Here is a 22666-nt window from a genome sequence, read left to right as displayed (position 1 = left end):
GGGCTGATGCTCCTGGTGCCACCCAGCCCTCCTTGAGCCGCTGCACCGGCTGGGCTGGCAGCACGGCAGATCCCACCCCGTGCGTGTGTGTGTGTGTGTGTGTGTGTGTGTGTGCATGCGTGTGCACGCACGGGCACCTGTGTCCCCGCCTGCAGTCCGTCCTGCCGGCCGGCTCCCCTCCGGCCCCTTCCCCTCTGCTCCCTCCCCGGCCCGGTGCCTGGGCTCCGCGGCGGTGTGTGCGCCGGTACCCACGTGACGGGGCCAAGATGCTTTGAACATTTATGGTAATGTTTGAATTTCTTATTACTTAAAAAAAAAAAAAAAAAAGAAAAGGAAGGGCAGAGCACGGAGGCTGTGCGAGCTCCATTCATCGCTTCCCCGCCGCCGCCGCAGGGAGGGGCCGCCCGGGCGCCTGCGTCTGCCTCCCCCCCCCCCCCCAGCACCCCTGCCCCGCTCCCAGCCCCTTCCCAGCCCCCTCCAGTGCCCGTGGCCAGGGCCGGCACCCGGGGTCGGTTCCCCGGCAGCCTCCCCCTCTGCGGGGGCGCGGGGACGGGAGCAAGGAGCGCAGGCTGTAGAGGTCACGGCTCCACGGCAGGGCTTCTCCTTCGCTCCCCGCTTGCCCCAGCCTCTCCTCGGCCGCAGGATCTCCGGCTCTGCAGCGTCGCCGCGTCGCAGCCAGGGTCCGGCTCAGCCCCTGCCCCGCGCCGGCCTTGCGGGGAGGGTGCAGTGTCCCTGCAGGGCAGGTGCAGTGTCCCTGCAAGGCAGGTGCAATGTCCCCCAGGGCAGGTGCAGTGTCCCTGCAAGGCGGGTGCAGCGTCCCGCAGCGGTGGGATGGTGGGAGCAGGAGAGGTCTTGTGGTGCCCCGCAGACGCTTGGCGTTTCCAGGTTCCCGCTGGCACCACGGCTCTGACCGGCGTCCGGGGGACGGGGCCCTGGGGCCTGGCTCGGCACCCGCTGGGCTCCCGTTGCACCTCGCACGGGGCAGAGCTGCAGGAGGGAGGCCAGGGCTCAGCCACCGCTGCGGGCGGAGGCGAGGGGGCTTGCAAACCCCCGGGGGGTGGGGGGCACTGCGTTATCCTGAAAGGCCACGCTGGCCGGAGCGGGGCTTCGAGGCAGGAAAACGCCTCCGCAAGAGGCCCTGTGGGACGGAGCTGCCTGCCTGGGTGGCTCCGGCAGCTGCATGGTGGCCGGGGCCGGCGGCGGCGAGCAGGGTCCCCGCCAGCTGTCCCCGCGCTTGCTGGAGGTCCGGGCGCGATGCCGCCGCGCTCCCAGCTGTGCGCGGCGCAGCTGCGGCGCAGGGCACGGTGCCCCTCGCTCGCTGCCCCTCGGCGCTCGTTTGGGGCCGCGGGGGGGGGGGGGGGGGGCGCTGCGGCAAACGGGGCTGCGCCGGGGCTTGACCGCAGGGCTGGGCCGGCCGTACGCGGGGCCGGGCGCTGCCGGGGAGGGAGGCCGCCCCGGCGTCGCGGGGGCTGGGGCGGCACTTGCAGAGCAAGCAAACCCCCTCGCTGGGGGGCCGTGGGGGGGACGGGACTGCTCTCCGTGGGGCTGCGAAGTCCAGGCCCCACGGAGCCCGTGCGGTGCCGGTGGGGCACCCCAGGCAGGTCCCAGCGGAGTCACTGGGATCGGACCGGGGAGCAGCAGGGGAACAGGGAACAGGAGGCAGAGAAAGGGCTGGCAGCAGGTCCATGGGCTGCGGAGGGGGTGCTGGTGGGGCAGCCGGGGGGGGATGCACACACTTCCCTGTCCTCAGCTTCCTCTCCCTGCTCCCCCCGCCGGGGCCGGCTTTCGGTGTTGGCACGTCCTGGCCTGGCGCTACCCCGGGGCAGGAAGGGCGTTCCTGGGCTGTGGGTCCTGCTGGCACCGCGCCATCGCTCCCAGCCCACTCACCGCCGGCCCGGCAGCCGGGACCATCCCCAAAGATGCCCTCGCGTGCCCACGCCTGGCCGTGCGCGCAGCCCGGCCGCGCTGGTCCTGTGGGAGAAGCCGGCCGGCACCGTCTTCCTGAGCCCTGCCAGCATCCTCGCCCCGGGTCCCTCCAAGATGCCCTCGCTGACGGACGGGCAGATGTCTCGGCACCCGCGCAGATGCAGGCAGGCCCTGCGCTTTCAGGCCGGGCGCAAACAATAGGTCGTTCTGGTGTATCCGCTCCAGGAAAATCCCCGTCCCCGGCTCACCTGGCCCGGCTCCAAGGCAGCAAGGTTCTTCCTCTGGCCTTCGCCTCGCTCCGAAGACGCAGGTGATCGCGCTCGCCGACACGCACGCTCCTGCCGGCGCGGGAAGGGCAGCCGAGCCCTGCCGGGGGGTCTCGCGTGGAGGCCGCCGGGAAGAGCCCGAAGGACGCCTCGGGAGCAGGCAGACAGACCGGCCGTCCACGGGAAGAGGCGCCTTCCCTGCCTCCCCTGCCTTTGCTTGGGGGGAAGCCGGAGCCCGAGGGCTGCCCACCTCGCTTCTGGAGGGCTGCGGGGCTCCCCGCACAGGGAGCCGGGAGACGCGTCTCCTCCTGGAGCCCGGCCAGGCGGCCCTGGGAAAAGCGAGTCCTCTTCCATGGGAAAGTCCTGCACAGAGAAATCCCTGCTCGGCCCGCCCGGCCCCTCTGCTCCCCTGGGCCCTGAGGGGCTGGCGTGTCCCCCTGCCCGGGGCTCATCTCTCCTTGTGCTGCCTTGCAGTCGCCCTTGATGAGCAGGCCGGGGGGGGGGGGGAGCGCCCCGAAACCCTGCGGGCAGCGGCAGCGCAAAGGCGGCCCTGGAGAGCGGCGGCAGGCCCCGATCCCGCCTTTCCCTCCGCTCCTCGGCGGCGGGGAGCTCAGCGACGGCGCAGCCCCGGGGCAGCCGGCAGCGAGCCGGGGAAGCCAGGTGACGTGGAGCACGGGCCGGGGCCGGGGCCGGGCGGCCTCGCAGGGGACCGTCAAACCCCCCCGGTCCCCGTCCCTCTCGGCAGGGCGGCCCCGCGGGATGAGGAGGACGGCAGCGCCGAGCCGGGGGGAGCCCAGGCTGCCCTGTGCCTGCGTTGACGCTTGTGCGGAGAGAGGAGGCGCGGGGGCGAGCGGCTGCGGGCGAGGACGATGAGCAGGGACCCCCGTTTTGGGGCAGGTGGTTCGCAGGGCTGGTGCTCGGCAGAGCCAGCCCATGCCATCCCACCGGGAGCCGGCGGATCACAGCGGGCAACGAAGGAGCCCGCCCGGACCCGCGGCCTCGGCGCTGTGCAGCGGGATCGCCACGCAGCGGGATCGCCGTGCAGCGGGATCGCCACGCAGCGGGATCGCCGCGCGGGTGCCGGGCGTGCTGGAGGCGGCTGCTCCTGCCGGGCATCCCCGCTGCCGGACGCCCCGCCGGCCGGGCACATAATCCGCCCTATTGTGCCGGCGAGTGCCCGGCCCCGGCCCATCTGGCGCCAGGACAATGGGGCCTTTTTCCGGCCGGCGCGAGGGGGGAGATGAACTCAGAAGTCTTCCGAAGGAAAAGGCCGGGTTATAAATAGCCGTCCCCGGGCTCGCGGCTTCCCCAGCTGCCCCGTCAGCCCCCTTCTCCCACCCCGCCGCCAGCCCCACGGCCTTCCCCTTGCACCGGGAACGCAGGGGATTAGGGGCTGGCAGTGGAGCGCCGGGCTCATACGTGACCGGCCTGGTCTGGCTGTACATGTGTGCGAGCAAGTGTGCAGTACGTGGCTGTTTGCACGCTGCGGCGGGGCTGCACCTGCTCTGGGCCGTGGGGAGGCCGTGCCTTGGGGATGCCGAGGGACAGGGCCAGCCCTGGGCAGGGGGCTCCTTCCCCCGTGCCTTGGCGGTGGCCGTCCGACGGCTAAGGTTTCCCCCAGGAGCGCTCCTACAGCTGTCCGTGTCCATCCGTCCTGCACGTAGCGAGGGCCAGGGAAGGCGGCACAGCCTTCCCCACAGCCTCACCCTCCGTCCTTACGCTGCTCTCAGCAAAGCCTGGCCCAAACCGTGTCGCCCGCACCGCACAAGCCAGCCCTTGAAGGGGAGCTGCAGACCCAGGACTCCTGGGCCCTTTTCCTGCCTGCTGCACCCATCCGCAGGGCGGATGCCCGGGGAGGCATTTTGCATGGAGCAGGGCTGGGTAACCCACGGGTCTCTCTATCGCCGGCTTGGCCCCTCTTTGGGGCTTTGCCACCGGTCTGCATCCGCTGAGCCCCCCCTGCCACAGCTGCCCCGGGAGATCGCACTGCTGCAGCGCAGAAATCCAGATGTCACCTTCCTTCCCCCCTTCCGCTCACGTCCTTCCTTCCTCCGCCTGCCCAGCCCCTCGCCCGCCGCTCCGCTCCTGCACAAAGGCCCCCGTAGCCATGGTTAATAATCCCCAAATAAAGGCGCGCGGGAGAGGGAGGGAAGGAGAGGGGAGACGCTGGGAGCCCGGCCGAGGAAGGGCGGGTGGGAGGTGGTGTTTCCCTGAGCTGCGGGCCGGCGGCGTTGAGCAGGGCTCCCAGGGCGGCGGGGCGACGGCGTGCGAAACGCCGGGGCGGCCACGGCTCCCCGGGACGGTGCCCCGGTGCCCGACACGCTGCCCCTCACGGTCCCCCCCCCAGCGAAGGTGAAGGCAGAGGTCTGGCAGTGCGGGCAGGTGCCTGCACTCACCCCGGTAATCGTGGGCACCCTGAAACAGGCCAAAAAGCTCCGCTGGGGGATTTTGGGGACGGCGGGAAGCTGCCACGAGGGTTGTGCCCCGGCACAGGGAGCCTTGGCACCGCTGTGCCCCGGCAGCGGAGGAGCGGCGGCACGGCGAAGCCGGCCGGGATCGCTGCCCCCAGAGCGGGGCCCCTCGCGCCCCGGAGCGGGGCCGTGCGAGGAGGTGCAGGCCCGGGCGGACACGGATGCCGCCTTCCGCCCGGCACATCTGCCTTTCATCCTGCCGCGAGCCGCGCCGACAGCTCATCGCTCACCGGCGGCAGGCTTGCCGGGGGGGCCGGCGGCGGGGCCAGGCGGTTCGGGGGCGGCTGTGGGGCACCGGAGGGCAGCGGGGGGAGCTGGGGGAGCTAGCTCTCTGCCAGGCTGCCGGCACGCTGCCTGGCCTCCGAATCGCCCCACGGGTCCCTCCTGGTGCTCCCGATGTTTTGGAGCAGGGCCTGTCTCTGTCAGCGAGCAGCTTTGCAGCCTGGCTGGGAAAGAGGCGCCCGGACGGGGAGGTGAGGGGCTGCAGCCGGCGTGGAGGGAGGAGCGCAGGGCACGCTCGGGGGCTCGGATGCCGGGGATCCCCGCCGGAGAGCCAGAGCCGCCCCATGCCCTGCGCCCCAGGAGGCAGAGGGAGCCCCCAGACACGCGGGATCGCCGAGCCGCTGCGCCGTCGCTGCAGCGACGGGAACGGCTGACGGTGCTCGGGCCCGCGGTTTATTTGCACAGGTGCCTCCCTTCCCCGGCCGGCGCCGGCCCCGCACGCCCGGCCGTGCCCCAGCGCCTCTGCCCCTGGAGCGCGGCCCGTGCCGAGCACCTGCGAGCCTCCCCGCCGGCGCAGGACGGGGCCCCGGCCCCTGCGCCCCGGCTTCCCGCCCCCCACGGCGTGCGCGGGACCGCGAGACCCGAGCCGAATCCACGCTGTGTTTCTTTGCCTCGCAGTCAGATGGGGGGGCCGAGGCCAAATCTGTTAAGCAAGCAGCTAAATAAGAAGGTGTGAGATAAGGCGATGGGGGGGGAAAGACCCGGGGGTCCGGCCCCGCTGTGCTCCACGGAGCGACCGCGCGCCCGCAGGCTGCCGCACACAGCGAGGCAGGGCGATTTCACGCCATCTGTGGGGGCACGTAGGTCTTGCTTTGAAATCCTGCCCGATTTCCTCAGAACCTTCAGTTTGGTGGAAAAAACACAAGATTTGCTTCAAAGTTCAAATGCTGAGAAAAGCAGGAGCCAAGCAGACTCGAGGCACGGCTATTTCGGTAACAGCGGGAGCCTGTTTGAGGGTGGCACGCTCCCCGCTGCAGCGGGTTGCCAGGCTGTTTTCTCCAGGGAGCAGCGCTGCCCTTTCTGACTGCTGGGAATTTTCTGCAGAAGTTTTATTAGCAACATTTTACTTTATTTTTAACACGGAGTAAAGGTTAGCACCGGAACGAAATGCCCCAGCCGTCCCCAGGCAGCGTGTCATCTGGCTTCTTCCACTTGTTTGTTTTCTTTGGTGGATGCTTTCTCGCGGGAAAGTGGGAACCCCTGGGTCCTTTTCCCTGGCAGGGTGGGATTTGGGGGGTTTAAATGGCAGTATGTGGTTAAAAACGGAGCATCTCTTTCCTGCTTCCCCAGAAAGCAGGCTCTGAGCACCGGCGTTGCCTCTGCTCCTGCATCCCTTCGCCTCGTCCTGCCAAAGGCAGAGCAGAAGCTGCAGCATCTGGTAGCGACAAGGAGCCCCGCAGCCCCGGCCCGTCCTCAGCCCCGGCTGCGGTGACGCGCGCTCGAGGGGCGTCCGGGATTTTTCAGAGTCTGGGGTTAGTCGCACTGAACTCGAGAGATCGTCATTTGTCAAGCATAAGAATTTATTGAAGCTAAGTGGTTCTGCACGTATGATGGGTGCTGGACAACACTAAACAATTAACACCAGGCAATCTACAAATGTAACAAACACAGCAAAGCTAAAAAAGTATAGTAAAGAACTAAAAATAAAATACACAAGTCAGAGCTCTGTGGTCAAGCCATGGATGGTACAATGACCACTCTTGTCCTTTCCTTGTCCTTATGGACCATCCCTCCAGTATAGTTTTCCCTGGATTATTCTCACCATGCTCGAGCTGCACCAGGATGATTCAGGTTCTGCCTGGCAGTCGGCATCGGGGCGTCCCCACTGACGGGTGGGTTGTCGGGTCTGCAGGCCGGCTGACGATGAGCCTGAGCCCACGCCGGAGGTATGCGGCTTGCTTGCTTTTAGCATTCCTGGGCTTAGTTCGTTATCCCATCCATCAATGCCAGACCATGGTTACACAACAGAACCGGCGGCCCCAGCCGATAACAGGATGGTCGACGGGGTGGTCAACAAATAGCAGTACGCATAGTCAACAGATACCAGTAGGGATGTTCAGCAGATACCGGTAGGGTTGTTCAACAGATAACCCCGTGCAAGGCTCCACAGCACCTGGATGCCTGCAGCGTGAGTCTGCAGCGTCACTTCTCCTTGGCTGAGGAGGTTCGCCCAGCACTCAGGGGGTCACTGGGGGGCTACAGCAACCCCACGGTGTGGGGACGCCGGCCGTGGTGCAGCCGGGGTTCCTCAACCCTTGGGGAGCACCCCGGAGCAAACCTCTCCTCCGGGGGCTGCGCCATCGCGAGGCCCACGCTCGCCGGTGCGGCGCCTGTCAGCTGCCTTGCGACGCGGGGCTGCCGAGGGGAGAGCGTGAGCGCGTGCCCGGGCGCCCCGACGCCTGGGCGCCCTCTCCACGGGGGTGGGCACCTGCTCCACCGGCGGCGGCCGCGTGAGCGTTCCCGGCCGCAGCCGGCGCGGGGCCGAGAGCCGCTCGGGAGCAGGCTGCAAGCGAGGGCCGAGCTCCCTTGCACTTGTCGCTCTGTGCCACGGAGGAGCCTCCCCTCCGCGCAGCCACACGAGGGCCGGGAATCTTATCGCTACCCAGCATTGCCATTTTAAGCAAGTAATCTTGCAGGGAAAAAATTTAATCATTTCCGATGAATCATCAAGTCCATTTGGCCAGGAAAGTGGTGGGGGGGGACAGGGACAGTGAGGTTGGGTCAGGGACGCAGCCGAGAGGAGGAGGGCAGGGGAAGGGCCCTGTGTGGCACCGGCGAGGGAACAGGGCTGGGACAGGCCGGGGCCGCATGGGAACAGCAGGGCAGGAGTGGCCGGCAGTGCGGAGAGGTGCTTGAGGATACCTGTGGTTTTAGCTCTGCTTTTGGGCTAACAGCCCAGGGCCGTCCTGCTGAGCCATCTCCAGCAGTGCTCTCCTAGGCCAGTGCCAGCTGACTGCTTAACCTTCCCTCTCCTCCATCACAGCATGGAGCAGCATCGTTTGGTCTCCGGTACGGGAAACTGAGGCACAGGGCAGGGATGCGGGGGTGTCCAGCCGTGCAGCTAGGAGGGGACCCGGGAGAGGACCCAGGACCCCTGCCCGCCTGGCCTGGCAGTGAGCTCTCCCCTCTCTGAAGCGGGGTCCAGCAGCGCAGGGGGAGGCTAGCAGCAGCCCCGTGTCCTCTGCTGCCCTGACTGCAGGACGGCCGCCGTGCCCCAGGGGAAACTGCACCCCCAGCCCCGGAGCGGCTCGCGGCAGCCAGAGGGATGCAGCCTGCGCCGCCCCGGGCCGGGAGCACGGCTTGCACTGCAGGAAAAGCAAACAGAGGAGGGAAGAGGATAAGCAAAGGTTCAGAGCCCCCAGCCTGACAGCTGGAGGAGAGAGCGCTCTGGCTGCTCCCAGGGGAGCCTGGGTTAGCCCGGGGCCTGTCCTCGGGTCGGGTTAACGCGGGTGAGCGAGCTGTAGAAGTCCTGTGTCAATGAGAAGAGGGTGGGAGACAGAAAAGGACTCGGGAGGACAGGAGAACCCCAACACCTCGCCCCCCAACACAGGGTGAGCCAGCTCCTGTAGCGCTGACTGACGGTGGGGGGAAACTGAGGCTCAGAGCCAGGCGGCAGCCAGGTGGGGGCAGGAGGGGGAGCTGGACCCAGGTGTCCTGCATCGCTGGCTGCGGGGAGCTCAGCAGGGCTTGCTAATGGCCTTGCAGCACCTGGTCTGGTTTTACCTTGCCCCCCAGGCCTGCGTGGGGCAGGCTGGGGACTGCAGGGACAGGGACGGGTGCATCTTGAGGGGGGCACGGTGCCTGTCCGGCCGCCCGGGCCCCGAGGCAGGAGGCCGGGCTGTGTTTGGTCTGGGCAATTACCGCCAGATAATAGCAGCCTTGTGCAGCCGTGAGAGCCCCTCCGCCCCCGTCCCGGCGTCCTTCGCCCGTGCCCCCCGCCCGGCCAGCGCAGCTAACAGCTTTTCCACAGCCGCCCCGTCCGACAGCTGCGCGGGGGCTCGGCGCTACGGCTGGTTGCACACCGCAGAGCAAGGGGCCGCGCGCTGGGGCTGGGCCGCGTGTTTGCCGGAGCAACCAGCCCCTAGAAATGGGATTCCAAGGAGCTGTGGCCTTTTCTGGCATTCCCAGTCCCCTGCGGAAACTGACCCCGCGTCTCTGCCCTCTCCCTGCGGTCTGCTGCTCATTCCCACCTCCAGCGCCTGGCAGTCTGCTGCAATCAACCTTTGCGGCCCCAGACTGGCAGGACCTGGCAAACTGCAAGTCTCCAAGCAAAGCTGAAACGAACCCCCCCAATAACAGAGTTAGAAATGATCAGAAATGGCCCATGATCAGCCCCTGGGGGAGCATCTGCTGTCTGGGAGAGCCCGAGACGCCAGCTGAAATCTTGCACCAGCCCGAGAGATGCACTAATGATATCCGTGTGCCCACGCGATGCCCACAGCCGGGAGCGGGGGGAAAGGGTGCCGTGGGGTGGGCCGCCGATGCCGCGCTGAGACGGGAGGGGAGAGCGACCCTCGCGGGGGCTCCGGGCCGTGCTCGGCGCTGCACAGGCGGCGAGCGACGGGGGCTCCAGCACTGGTGCCGGCCGGGGGTCGCCGCCAGGTACCCGCGCGGCGCTGGGCGCTGCCGGGGCGGGGGCCGCGGCGGCTCCGCCTGCGCCGGGGGCCGGGCTGCGCTCGGCGCTGCAGGCGCGGCCGGGCGGCGCCGGGGCGGCTGCTGCTGGGGGGTGATAAGCGGCCGCGGGCGGTGGGCAGGCTCGGAGCGGCTCCAGCGCCTTCCTCCTCCTCCTCCTCCGCCTGACGTCAGCCCGCGGGTCCCGCTCAGTCGCGGGCGGCGAGCATGGCTGGGGGGCGGCGGGCGGCGGCGCTCGCCCTGCGCTGGGGCTGCTGCTGCCTCCTGCTCTGCTGCGGTGAGTGGGGCTGGGGGCGCGGGGGGCCGGGGGGCGGCACGGCCCGGTTCGGCCCGGTTCGGCACCGCCCGGCGCGGACGCACCTGCGGGCGTGCGGGGGCAGCGGCGGCGGGCCGGCTGCGGGCGTGCGCGGCTCGCTGCCCCGGGCCGAGGGGCCCCTTCCCCTCTGCTCCCCGCCGCCCTGCGCTCGGGGGGCGGCGGGGAGCAGCCCCGCGTGGCGCCGGGACCCCCGGCTGCGCCCCGGCCACGGAGCCCCGGCGCTGGCCACGGGGCGGCTAGCGCTAGCCCGGGCGCTGCTCGGCGCGGCGGCGTTGCGGGGCGCCCCGCCTGCGCGGCGTGAGCGCGGTGAGCTGCCCTGGCTGTGGGGAAGCATCCACCCCTCTCCTTCTAAGGACTTTATTTCCCCCCCCCACCCCCTCCGCCCCGAGCAGTGTGTTTCTTTTGGCTTTTTGCACTCTTTCTTTTTTTAACCTCTTTCCAGTCTATTTTCCCCCTTGCTCGCGGGGGGAGTGTTTCCTGCCCTGCCCTGCTGCCTGCCCTGCCCTGGCCCGGGGAGCAGAGCTGGTGCACCGGCCGCTCCCCACCTTCTCGACGCCCTGTCCCTCCGCGGCCGCGCTACGGCGGTGGCCCCGGGCGCGGGGGAAGCCCGCTCTGGCCAGGCGCTCGCGCCACAGGAGAGCCCCATGGCTGAGCCAAAGGCAGCCTGCTTCCACCTCCCCAGCCCGTGCTGGGATCCCCTTCCTCGCAGCACATGTGCCGAGCGCGGCGGTTATTGGTTGGCCGCGCTGGGGTGTTTGTGAGCCCAGCCACAGTGAAAGGCTTGATGCTTCCCAGAAGCTCGAGGGGTTGCAGCCAAGTTGCTCCCAGGCGGGCTGAGGGGCTCCCTGCACCTCCCGGGGGCCCGACCTCCCTGGGGCCACATCGGATGGGGGTGCCAGCCCTTGGCGGGGGCAGAGCTGGCGCAAGGGCTGTCCTTGCCATCCCAGCCCCTTCTCCGCTGGGATCTGTGGCTGTCTGAGTGCTCTGGGTGGCTGTTTTCACCTGGCTTGGGGGGCTGCAAGCCCTGCCTGCTCCCAGAGTGGATGGTCAGGCCCTGGCTGGGTGTTGGGGTTTGCTTTGGGGGGGGCGTGGGGTGCCGTTTCCTGCAGCACTGAGTGCGGCCAGGGTTGGCTTGGCTCTGTCCCTGTCTCACCACCGAAGCAAGGGCTGGGCAGGGAGGGAGGATGGCTGAGGCTCGCTGGGGACTAGCAGGCGCTGGATGTGGGGCCGCAGGCTGGGGCTCTGCACCCCTGTTCCTCCCTCCGAGAGGAAGAAGGGGTGCGGGTGATCCTGCTCTGGGAGCCAGGAGCTGGGGTGTCCCGGCTCGCGGAGTGGTGTAGATGCAGGGTGGTGTTGCCAGGACGGAGGACAGCATGTGTGCATGTGCCGGGAGCAGGCAGGATCTGCCCGTGGCTGATTTTCCCCAAGTGAGGAACAGAAACCCACGGAAACCTCAAGCATCCCGCTTGTGCTCCCGACCCCTGTCGTGCCCCTCGGCTAGCTGGTCTGTGCTGTGGGCTCTGGGGCCCGGCCGGCCGGGCAGCAGGCGCAGCCGTGCTCCTCGCCGGCTCCTGCAAGCAGGCGCCAGGCTCCTCGCGCACCTCGGCTCGGCGGGAGGCGGCGGAGGGGCTGTGCCGCTCCCCACCCCCTTCCCCGGCTCTAAAAGCAAATCTTTGTTCTTGTGAAGCTCTGGCTGCCGGCCGGCTGTCCTCGAGCCAGATGGAAAGGCACAGGGGCTCTCCTCCCTTCCCTGCTTGCTTGCTGCAGGCGGCCTCTCCAGATCCCTAGGTCTCCCGCTGGAGCTGTGCCAGGTGCCTGGGGTGCATGGCGCGGGCTGGAGCTCGGCTCTGCTCCCTACGCAGCCGCCGGCTCTCCGGCCCTGCCCCGGCTCCCCGCGGCTCTGCGGGGCGTGAGGAGGGTCGCCTCGCCCCCAGAGCCTGCTATCCCGGGGCGCCTGCGCCTGGCGCGCCTCCGGCCTGTGCATGAGCGTGGAGCAGGGGCTGCGGGATGGCGGGACAGCTCCGGCTGCGGGAGGGCCCTGGTGGCCCCCAGCTGGCAGCGCTTGCAGCGTCGCTGTGGGGCTGGGTGCCCCTTCCAGCCCCCTGCCCGCCCCGGGAGGGCTGGTGCCTGGCTGAGCCCTTCACCCTCGTATCCAGCCTGCCCCGAAGGAGCGGGGGGCTGCAGCCCTCGTGCCGGGCAGGGTGGGGCCTGCAGCGTGCTCGTCCACCTCCGCAAGGGCACTGGATGGGCAGCAGGGACTTGTGCCTCGTGCCAGCCCCGGATGCCTGCCATTCCCCAGCTCTGAGCTCACGCTCCCGGCTGCGTCGCCGCTGGGACGAGGGCCCTCGTGTCGAGCGGGTCAGTTGCGGCAGCCAGCAGCAATCCCTCCCTCGGGGTCCCGGGCTGAAGGGCTAAAAGCCTCCGAGGGGCACAGCCTGGCCTGGCTCCCTGCAGCGCAGAGGCGTCGGGGTTCAGGGGAGGGTGCGGGGAGAGCAGCTTGGGGCACAGCCTGCATCTGGCCCCCCAAAGTCGCCTGGGTCTGGGGGGGCCCGGCTGGGCCAGGCAGCCAGCGCAGGTTATGCAGGTGGCGAGGTGCAAAGCTGCCTTTTTCCCCGTGCGCTCGGTGCGGCTTCCTGCCCCTGGTGGGTGCTTATCTCTCGGGCTTTCACCTGTTTTCCCAGCACCTCCTTTCCTGTGCAGTGCTTTGCTTGTCCCTCTTTGTTCGGTGCCGACTGTGCTGTGCCTATAGAACAGGGGAGGGCCAGAAGCTGGCTGATGGGCTGTCCCGGTGCGGCTCGGGGCCTCTGCTGTGGCCGGTTGCGCTTTGGGGCTCTGCCGCCGCATGCCCGCCCCAGGCGAAGGGTGTTTTGTGGGCGCAGCGCTGCCCTTTGAAGCCGTGCCGTGCCTCCCGTGCGAAGCTCGGGGGCTGTCGCTGCGCGGCACTATCAGGGGAGCTGTTGACACAGCTGGTTTCCTCCAGCCCTCTTCTCCCCAGCTGCCGTACCGGGGCTGGGCAGCGGCTGCTGGGCTGGCTGGCCTTGCTCCTGGGCTCGCTGTTGCTGGGGGTCGGAGTACCGTCCCCCCCCCCCCCCCCCCCCCCCCGCAGGGCCACGCGCCAGACTGGCGCTCGCAGACCCCCCTTGCTTTGCCACTGCAGGGCAAAGAGCCCCCGACCGCTCCGGCGGGCAGGCGACGGCGTTCCCAGCGCCCGCTCCGCCTCGGCACGGCCGAGCCGCTGCCTCTGCCCCCCCAGCCCACCGGGAAGCTGCTCCGTTCCCCGTCCCGGATCGATAGCCATTACTGTCCTCTGCCGCGCTGGAGCGTGGCCAGGCGCTCCATTAACGCTGCGGGAGAGCCGGCGGATGGGCAGCGCGGGCGGACGTGGGTGCCGGGGGCGAGCAGGCCGCGCTGCGCGGCGGCGAGAGCGGGTGCCGCGTGCCCGCACCCTGCGGTGGGCAGGCCGCGGTGGGGAGCGGGGCCGCGGCGAGGGGGTGACCTTGGGCGCGCTGCAGGGCTGGAGGCGAAGCCGGGACTCCTGGGCTCGCGGTTCCCACCCGGGTTGCAGGGTCCAAGGTGAGGGGACAAGGGGGGGGGGGGGGACAGGAGTCCCGGCTGGATGTGGCGGCGGCGGCCGGTGGCGCGTTGCCTCTCTCTGACGCGCCCCGTCGCCTTGCGGGAGGAAAGGTGCTGGGGCCTCCCCTCCTCTGCCGCTGCCCTGCGTGTCCCGTCTTGCCGGCAGGGAACGCAGCGCCTCGTTCATGCCCGAGCTCGCGGGCCGCCGCGGGGGCCGCGCGGGGTGACGTCAGGGGTTGGGTCCCGGGCCGCGGGAAGGCGCCGCCTTTGTGCCGCTGGCGTGAGTCTCCGGCGCCCGGCGCCTTCCCCGAGCTCTGCTGAGCTCCCCGGGCATCTCCTTGCAGGGCGCCCGGCCCTCGGGGCCAGCGAGGTCCCGCGGGTGCCGGTCTGGGGCAGTGGCTCAGCCTGGGGGCTGAGCAGGGCTTAGCACCGCTCCGGGCTCCCTCCCTGCGCAGGGGCAGCTGCTCCCCGCTGTCCCGCTCCCTCCTGGGGGTGGAGAGGGGACGGTCCTGGGCTCGGCTCCCCCCTGGCTTGCTGCCCCCAGCCGTCTCCTCTGTGCTCAGCCTGTTTCTGGGGAAGGGACATGTGGTGACAGCTGCCCTGGGGACCTGGTGTCACGGGGCACTCGCACGGGGGCTTCCCCGCTCTCCCCCGGCCCCCTGACGGCCTCTGCCCCACAGCTGCAGCCAGCAAGCTGGAGGTCTCCATGCCGGCGGTGGTCGAAGTGGCGTTTGGGGACACAGCCAGGATCGAGTGCAACTTCTCCATCCCCGGAAACGATTCCTACACCTCCATCAACTGGTTCTACGTGAGTGCCCACCGCAGGGCGGGACGGCAGCTAGCCGGGGGCTCCCGGCCGGGGCCCCCGCTCAGCCCGGCCTCGCGCCCTCGCCTTGCAGATCGACCGCCGCAACCGGGTGAAGCTGTGCTCCGTGGCGGGCGACGAGCTCCTGGAGGAGAGCGCCGACTACAAGGGGCGGCTGTCGGTGGACGAGGGCAATGCCCTCTCCATCAGCCGCGTCACCGTGCAGGACGCCAGGACCATCGTGTGCCAGGTCGGGGCGGGCAGCCACGGCGCCGGCGAGAACCGCACCGAGCTCCGCGTCTACAGTGAGTGCCGGGGCGGGAGCGGCCGCGCTTCCCGCGGGACCTGTCCCATCCCGCCTAATGCTTGTGCGGTGGCTGCTCTCTGCAGAAATCCCCGAGGCCCCCGAGATCACAGCCAGCAGAGGCGGCATCTCCGTGCTGAGCAGAGACATCCCGCAGGTGAGGAGAGGCCCCGTGCGGGGTGAGAGCGGGGCATCCCGGCCGGGAGGCGCTCCCCTCTCCCTGCTCCCTGTGCCGGCGGGACCCAAGACCGGCCCCGTGCCCAAGCCTCTCTCTGCCGCCGCAGATCGCCTCGTGCGTGAGCAGGAACAGCTTCCCGCCCCCCAACATCACCTGGCACAAGAACGGGGAGCAGCTGCGGGCGGAGGAGAACAGTGAGTTGGGGACGGGGGTGCCGCGTCTCCCCCCGCTGCCTGCTCGTGTGCAGCCCCCCGAGAGAGGCTCCAGGGTGCTTGTGCTAGCCGGGGTCTGGCTGGAGCCTTGTGCCCCTGAGGGACCCCTTCCTCGCCCCGCTGTGGCCTGGGAACAGCCGCTCTCCCCCCCTGCAGAGGTGAAAATCCCGGAGACGGTGACCCGCGAGTCCAGCTGGCTGTACACGGTGAGCAGCAGCCTCTTCGCCTTCGTCACCCGGGAGGACCGCAACTCCGTCTACCACTGCACGGTGCACTACTGGCTCCGGGGGCAGAGGCGCAGCGTGGAGTCGCGGCCTGTGAACGTCACCGTCTTCTGTGAGTCCGGGGCTCGGGGGCCGGGTCGGGGCCGCACCAGCGCGCGGCGGCGGCCCCGCAGCACCGACCCTCCCTGCTCCCTCCTCCCCTAGACCCTGCGCGGCACGTGACGCTGCAGGTCTTGCCGTCCCCGGCGCTGGTGAAGGAGGGGGACGACGTGAAGCTGGTCTGCGAGGCCGACGGGAACCCAGCGCCCGTCTTCAGCTTCTACAAGAGAGAGGTGAGGCTGGAGGGGAAGCAGAGCCCCTTTTCTCTTTGCAGACATCTCGAGTCCTGGCTGTCCCTTGTCGCCCACCCAGAGGGCACCAGGGAGCAGGATCCAGAGCCTGGGATGGAGGGTGCCTGTGTGGGGATAACAGCAATGCTTTCTCCCCCATGCTTGCAGCTGGAGGACAACTGGCAGGACCTGACATCGCTGGCGGACACCAATAGCGGGGTACTGAACCTGCAGGATGTGAAGAAGAACAGCAGTGGCCTGTACAAGTGCCAGACCCTTGACCTGGATGATATGGGACAGCTGGAGAAAGACGTGGAGCTTGTTGTGAACTGTTAGTCAGGGGGGAATGGGACCCTGCCCACCTCAGGATGGGTCACCTAGCCCTTCTGCTTACTCTGCCTTGATCTCCATCCCTCCCCTAGATATCGAAGGGGTCAATGTTGAGATGGAGCCACCCTCACCCCTTTCGGAAGGGGCCAACGTGAAGCTGAGCTGCAATGCTGACAGCCCCGTGGCCCTGGACTTCCAGTGGAGAGATGCAAAGGTGAGCAGGTGTTAGGCACTGTCACGCTCAGCTTGGCAAGCCTTGGTTTCACAGCAAGCTGGCTGGAGTTTGCTCCATCTCTCCTAAGAAGCCAAGGGTGGGATCCCGCTTGGCATGGACTTGCAGTGTCCATTTCTGGCTGGTGTCTGCCTCCACTTCTTCTCTGGTCCAGCACTTCAGGGAGATCCTGTGCTTGCAAGCTCCCTTGCTGTGTGTGGAGGGAGGGCTGAGGGTCTCCAGGACGCCTGCAGAGCCCCGCGAGCTGGGTGCCGAGGGGCTGTACTCGGGGCTGACTGCCGCGGGCCCTCCCTCCCTTGCAGGGCAGGAAGGTTGCAGAAGGGAAACAGCTTCTCCTGAACAACCTCACCTTCGAAACCTCCAGCAACTTCAGCTGCAAGGTGACGGCGCACAGTGTGCCAGGGCTGGAGAAGAGCAAGCAGGTGGCTGTGGCTGTCGAGGGTAAGAGCTGGCGCGTGCATGGGTGTGCGGCCCCCCCGGGGCAAGTCCTGTCGCCCCTGTGAGCCTTCGGTGCTGACGTGCCCTCCCCGCAGGGAAGCCACGGATTGTGTCTATCAGCTCGCCGCTCTACGTGCGGCAGGATGAGGTGGTGAACCTGACCTGCAAGGCCATTGCTTTCCCCCGGCCCTCCGTGCAGTGGAACATCAACGGGACGGTGAGAGCTGGGGACGGGCCGCGGCCCCTTGAAGGGGTTGTGCGTTGCCCCAGACACTGAACCCTTCGCTGCTTCCTCTCTGTTGCAGGCTCATGAGTACGTGGAGAATCAGCTCATCTCCAGCAACCTGACAGTGCGCGTGGACCATGACCTGCTGCGAGCAGGAGCCATGTGCAGGGTCACCAATGCACTGGGTGCCAGTGAGAAGCACATCCAGCTGCTCGGTGAGTCTTAGGCACTTCTCTCTGCCCACCTGCTTGTGGGAGCCTGGAGAAGGGTTAGCGCCCTTCGCACGGGCGCTGGTGTGTGCCGTGCTGCCAGGAGCCACCACGCGCCTGGTGTGGCTTGGCTGAGCTCTCTCTCTCTCCCTCCCTCCCTGCCATTACCAGTGGAGACCATCAGAAAAGGTCAGACTCTGCACTGTGCTGGGTGCATGCATCCTTCCGCCCAGGCTCTGATGGAAGTGTGCCATCAGCAGGAGTCATACCTGCCCCTTGCTGTGGGAAGGAGCCTTGTCTGCGGGCTCCTGTGCTGCACGTGTCCTTTCCCCTCTCTCCCTGCTCAGCAGAGTGGGAAATGGAGACTCCATCTCTGCTTGTTTACACAGCGGTGTACAAGCTGCCTGCTCGCCCTCAGCCTGTAGCTCAGCAGGGCCAGCACGCGTGGCTTCCTGCAGCCCAGGCCCTCTGGGCCAGGAAGCGAAGGGATGGCCCGATGTCTTGCCACAAATCCCTGCGAGCCATGCCCCTAGAGCATGCAGGGGGGGGACGGGAGCAGCCAGTAAAGCATGGCTGTGCGGAAACTGCTCTGCCAGAGCACTTCTGCACCACCATCTGCATCCTGCAGGGAGCTGGGGCAGTGCCGGGACCAGAGCCCGGGAGCCCCTGTGGTGCTTCCTTGGGGAGAGGGGGTGTCCTTTCCATGTCCCCAAGGAGGGGCAGCAATAGAAAAGCTGGGGAGCATCTGACTGGGACACGTTTAACCTCCTCCTCTGCTGTTGTGCTCAGATCACAAGACGCCGGAGAGCAAAGGTGTGATCATCGTGGCCATCATCATCTGCATCCTTGTGGTGGCTGTGCTGGGGTCTGTCATCTACTTCCTGCACAAGAAAGGCAAGATCCCGTGTGGCCGCGCTGGGAAACAGGACATGTAAGCACTGCCTCCCACCCTGCTAGCCCGCTCTTGGGGCCAGAGGTGCTCATCATCGCTCACGCTTCCCATCTCATCACATCTGCCGCTCCCTGCCCCGACGGGATGGGAGGCAGCAGGGCAGCACCTCGGGGGGGCACCGCGCTGGGGTCTCGGTGGCACTTGGAGCTTCCTGCAGCTTGGGGGTCCGCACTGCTCCCCCCTTCTGCTCAGGGAGGCGATGAGGAGAACAGCAGAGCGACAGAGCAGCTGAGAGCTGGGTGGCCCCAAACTTCCCCCAAGCTGGAGTCCTATATCCTCTGGCCTCCCTCTGCCCCGGGCCTGCTCCGGAGCATCCCTGAGACGGAGCCGCAGGGCTTGGTCTCGCTCAGCTGGCCCTCTGCCCTCCTTGGTATCTTGAGCATGTCTCAAAACTGTCACCTCCCTCCCGTAGCACAAAGCCAGAGGCACGTAAAGACAAGATTGTAGTTGAAGTTAAGTCAGATAAACTTTCCGAAGAGGCGGGGCTCCTGCAGGGCGCCAACGGCGAGAAGAGACCTGCTGCTGACCAGGTAGGACAGACCGATGTGCGCTGCCCTTCGCCAGGGCTGGGGCCGCTCCGTGGGCTAGGAGCGGAGGTGAGGAGCGCAGAGGGGGTGCATCAAGGTAAAGCTTTTCTCTCGGTGAGCTCCTGTCCCAGCACTCCCAACCCTGCATGGGCCTTCATCATCCATCATCAGTGCTTGGGAGGGGCTGTGGAGCTGGGAAGGGAGGCGACCAAGTCGCTGCTCTCTGCTCCAAGGAGGTTGGGACAGGCCTCCCTTGGCACCTCCTTGGAGTGCGGTGACCATTTCCCACCCCTCTTGATGCCACCTCCTCGAGCGCTCTCCGACGTACAAGCTGGGCTCTCCGGGGGGCCTCTGGGAGAGTGGAGCTGTAGGAACATCACCTGGCCAGGAGCAAGAGCAGAGGGTGCAGGAATGGGCTGTACTGGTGCTTGACTGTCGCTGTGCCTGGGCAGGGCTTTCCACGCCAGCATGTCCTGCCGAGCCATAGGACGCAGCGCCTGAGCCAGTTGCAGTTTTATTTGCATTAAGCCAAGAGATAGCCAAGTCCCTGCTGCTCGGTGTGGGTCCCCCACTCGCTGCCCCTTGCCCCAGGGCTAGTGCTCAGCTGGCATATGGTGCCCGAGGCTGGTGGCTCTCTCCCATAGCATTGCTGTCTGTCACACGGATACCTGCAGTAGAGGCCCTGTCTTCCTCCTCACTTCTAACTGCTTTTTTCCCCCCCCCCCTCCTTTTTTTTGTTGGCGGACTGAAGAGCGAGAAATACATCGATCTGAGAAACTAGAGAGGAGAATCTACTAAGTGCTTTCATCCTTCAAACCTTTCCTGCTCTTGGATTGCCTTGTCCCACCCCTGCTGCAGCGCCTGGGGTGCACGGCCAGAGACGTTTCCCGCAGCGCAGCGCTGAGCCCACGACGCGTGGAGCAACACCTCCCTGACTGTGCGTTACCTCAACCGAGGGCTTGCAAGCTGTCGACTTAGCAGCAGCAAACTTGGACTTGCTTACTACTACTACAGACAAGTCATAGGCGATGTTAGAAAGAAACAGTCCATTAAGTTATCTGATGGAAGGATTTGAGCATTTTATTAGGAAATCTGTTCTGTACAAGCGCGGGAAGGTTTTGATGCATTTTACCCCAGACTTGCTCAGAAAAGCTGGCAAAGTTTTGCTTTTACTCAGCGCTCCCCTTGGGAGGTCCTGATCGCCTTAGAGGTAGCAGCGTGCAGGTAAGTTGAACGAAGCGTGTAAGTAAGTGGTGCGAGTTACAGCCGGGTTTGCCAGGCTGCCTGGAGGACACGGGAGTGTTGTTAGTTCTTTGCTTTTTTCCTTTGAACTGTTCCTGTCTGGTGGGTTTAGCCCAGCATGTCCTGGCGGTGCTGCGCAGGTAGGGAGCTCCACGAATGGTAGCTGTGATCCTGCTGGAAGCAAGTAAGCGGCAGAAGGAGGACGGGGCCTCAGAGCTCTTGGGCACATACCCAACTGTGTGCTTGAAGGTCTGTGGTTTTAGAGTTGGAAACGCAGCCTTGCTTAGTGAGGGGGAGGGTGTCCCTTTCCCCACGCCCTCGGGAATTGGATCACTTGTAGGGAGGCTGTATGGCTGCTGGCAGCAGTGGGTCCTGGAGCGCCCCCCCCCCCCCCCCCAGCCCCCAAATTTCAAACTGAGGACTGTTAGGTCAGGATGAGTCAGTTTTTCTGTCTCAGGTTTTCTTGTGCTGAAGAATATCAGCCCCCCCAATAAACTTGGTGTGTTTTTTGTGCTTCAATGGCACCTCTGGTCCCATAACCAAGCCGGTGGTACAGAAACCTCATGGTGGAGAAGGGGAAAGCGGCAGACAGCCTGCCTTTAGCTTACGCTGCTGTAGCTCTGTCCTACTCCTTGCCTTGCAAACACGGCTTTTCCTCCTAGAGACATCAGCCCCCACTTGTAGCCCCCGTTTCCTCTCAGTCACGTACTGCTAGTGCTACCCTGTCCATGCACCCGTCTTGCCCTCCTCCAGCTCTTCAGCGCAGGGCCTGGGGTTAATGCTGGGCACAAGGAGAAACGTCCCTGTTGTGGCCACCCAGCTGCTTCTGCTGTTAACAAGGAGCTGTGCAGCAGCCAGGCAACCAACTCGGTGACAAGGGGTGAGCTATACTCATGAGCTAGATGTGTTGTTGAAGCAAAAGCTTTGGTTTATATATATTTTTGTTGGTTTGTGTGTAAATTTCAAGAAGTTTTTGTCAGATATTTGCAAGTTTTTTTTTTTATATATATTATATATATATATATATATATATATATATATGTGAAAATAAAGTAAAAAGCTCAAAGCCTGGTTTTGAATTTGTTCCCATTAACAGCAATGCAGTAGAGATGGTAACAGCAACGTATCTCCCCCTTGCCCTCTAAATTCCTAGGTCCCCTTCCCCAGGAGCAGGTTACCAAGGACAGTGGCACAGTGCAGACTCCCACCTTTAGGCTTGCTGTCACAACAGCATGACTCTTGCGTAGGAAAAGGCCCATTCCCTCCTGGACTAGTGTGAGTAAGCTGGTACCCTGTGTACTTAACTCAGTGGATGAGTGTTGGCTTAACCAGCCCCCTGCCTTCCCCCAGGCACTGGGCACTTGGAGGACTTGGATCAAATTCCCGCTAAGGGAGACGCAGGCTGCGCGAGCTGAACGGCACTGCTGGGGAATCTTGCTCCGGCCGCTCTCGGCACGATGTCCCAGGTAGTCTGCAGCGGGATGTGCTTTCCCAGCATGGCTTTTACCAGGGAGTAGCCCTTTGCTTCCTGGATTATACCGGCAGAACAGTGTCAGCTTAACCTCACTTTCAGCACTAGTTAGGACAGGAAAAACACTCTAATCAGCAATAATAGATAATTCTATTAACAGATGATGGACAATTATTACTACCTATTAATACCTGTTAGTATCTGTGAATATAATAGGTACTGACAGATAACGGTAGGTAATTCTGTTAAGTTTCTAATAGATGATGGTATTAATAATAATTCTAACAATAAATCCCAATAGGTAATTGCATCTTATTAGAATTATCTGTAGCTCATATTATCTGCTAGTAGTTATTTGCATCTGTATTGGCTATTAATACAACCTGTTAGTATCTATCAGAATCAATTATTATAATAATGGATAACTAGATTAGATACGAATAGGCAGCTATTATAGATGCTAAAGTCACTAGTATTTATTTAAATCCATTAGACTCCAAGAGAAAACTGTATTACTAGCTACTATAGATGGTAATAACTACTAATAAATGATTCTAGTATTAGACAATAAATAACAATAATTCTGTTAATAGTTAATATAGAATTACCTAAGAGCTTCTAATAGCTCATTATACATGATTGTTAATATAGATACTAATAGATATTGAAAGATTTAATAGATATTGTTTCAAGAGAATTATCCATTAATATCTATTATAGATACTAATAAAAAACAATTCTAATATTACATTGCAATAGCTTATAGGATTGTATTACTAACTAGTACAGATAGTAATAGTCTCTAAAAGAAAATTCCAGGTAGTACTGATACTAGCTGGACTACTGAACTACTAAAAGATAGTTATACAATTAGCTGTTTGTATAATTAACTTCTGTACATGTATCTTTCAGTATCCATTAATGGATACTATTACCTCTTAGTATCTACAGCAGTTAATATCTATATTATAAATAATCTGTTACAATATTTTAATGGGATTAATAGCTAATCCTATTTGCAATACTACTAAAGATAGTTCATTATTATATGCTATTATTCATTAGAAGCTATTACTAAGATTCTCATTGTTTATAATAGAATGACTTGCTAGTATCTGTAGTAGCTAACAATTTTGTTTCTACTAGAATCTATTAAAATTCTTTAAATCTTAGAATCTGTGATAGTGCTATAAATAGGTTCTGTTATTAGACAATTGCATTAATAGCTGTTTATTAGGTAACTATTATTAGGTTCCAAGAGATTATATATAGTAGCTAGCAATACAGAGTTAATATATTAGTTACTGAAGAAAGTTGAATAACCAGCTACTATTTATACTAAAAAAGATACATCTATGTGTATCTAGAGTCCTGTGAAGAGATGCTATACATACTAATGGGATACTCACTAAAAACTGCTAACAGATAACTCCTAGTAGGCTCTGATAGATATAATATAGAATGATGCATTAGTATCCATAGTAGCAAGTAATAGTTATCTATTACAGCCTATAATTAGGT

The 22666-nt window shown here is 64.0% G+C and overlaps 1 protein-coding gene across 2 annotated transcripts; it reads left to right on the top strand.

Moving 5' to 3' along the window:
- Positions 1-9728: 9728 nt before the first annotated feature.
- MCAM (melanoma cell adhesion molecule) lies at positions 9729-20740 on the top strand. Of its 2 annotated transcripts, XM_067310187.1 has the most exons (15): positions 9730-9854; positions 14147-14274; positions 14366-14576; positions 14662-14732; positions 14860-14947; positions 15122-15301; positions 15394-15521; positions 15687-15849; positions 15941-16062; positions 16383-16521; positions 16614-16735; positions 16824-16959; positions 17743-17884; positions 18318-18435; positions 19184-20740. In XM_067310187.1, the coding sequence occupies exons 1-15, from the start codon at positions 9785-9787 to the stop codon at positions 19211-19213; spliced, it is 1848 nt and encodes a 615-aa protein (XP_067166288.1). In that variant the 5' UTR covers positions 9730-9784; the 3' UTR covers positions 19214-20740. The 2 variants fall into 2 exon arrangements, with proteins under 2 accessions (XP_067166289.1, XP_067166288.1); XM_067310188.1 differs by lacking the exon at positions 18318-18435 and having other exon boundaries at positions 9729-9854.
- Positions 20741-22666: the final 1926 nt, after the last annotated feature.

The sequence above is a fragment of the Apteryx mantelli genome, chromosome 23 (assembly GCF_036417845.1).
Source record: "Apteryx mantelli isolate bAptMan1 chromosome 23, bAptMan1.hap1, whole genome shotgun sequence".
Classification (NCBI taxonomy): domain Eukaryota; kingdom Metazoa; phylum Chordata; class Aves; order Apterygiformes; family Apterygidae; genus Apteryx; species Apteryx mantelli.
Note: the sequence above shows the minus strand (reverse complement) of the source record. Positions and strands in the feature narration are given on the sequence as shown.

Excerpts from the sequence above, each read along its gene's own strand:
- MCAM (XM_067310187.1), top strand. The coding sequence starts at position 9,785 with ATGGCTGGGGGGCGGCGGGCGGCGGCGCTCGCCCTGCGCTGGGGCTGC. Across the intron at positions 15,522-15,686 it reads TCAGCTTCTACAAGAGAGAG|CTGGAGGACAACTGGCAGGA; the intron begins GTGAGGCTGGAG and ends CCATGCTTGCAG. Across the intron at positions 16,063-16,382 it reads TCCAGTGGAGAGATGCAAAG|GGCAGGAAGGTTGCAGAAGG; the intron begins GTGAGCAGGTGT and ends CCTCCCTTGCAG.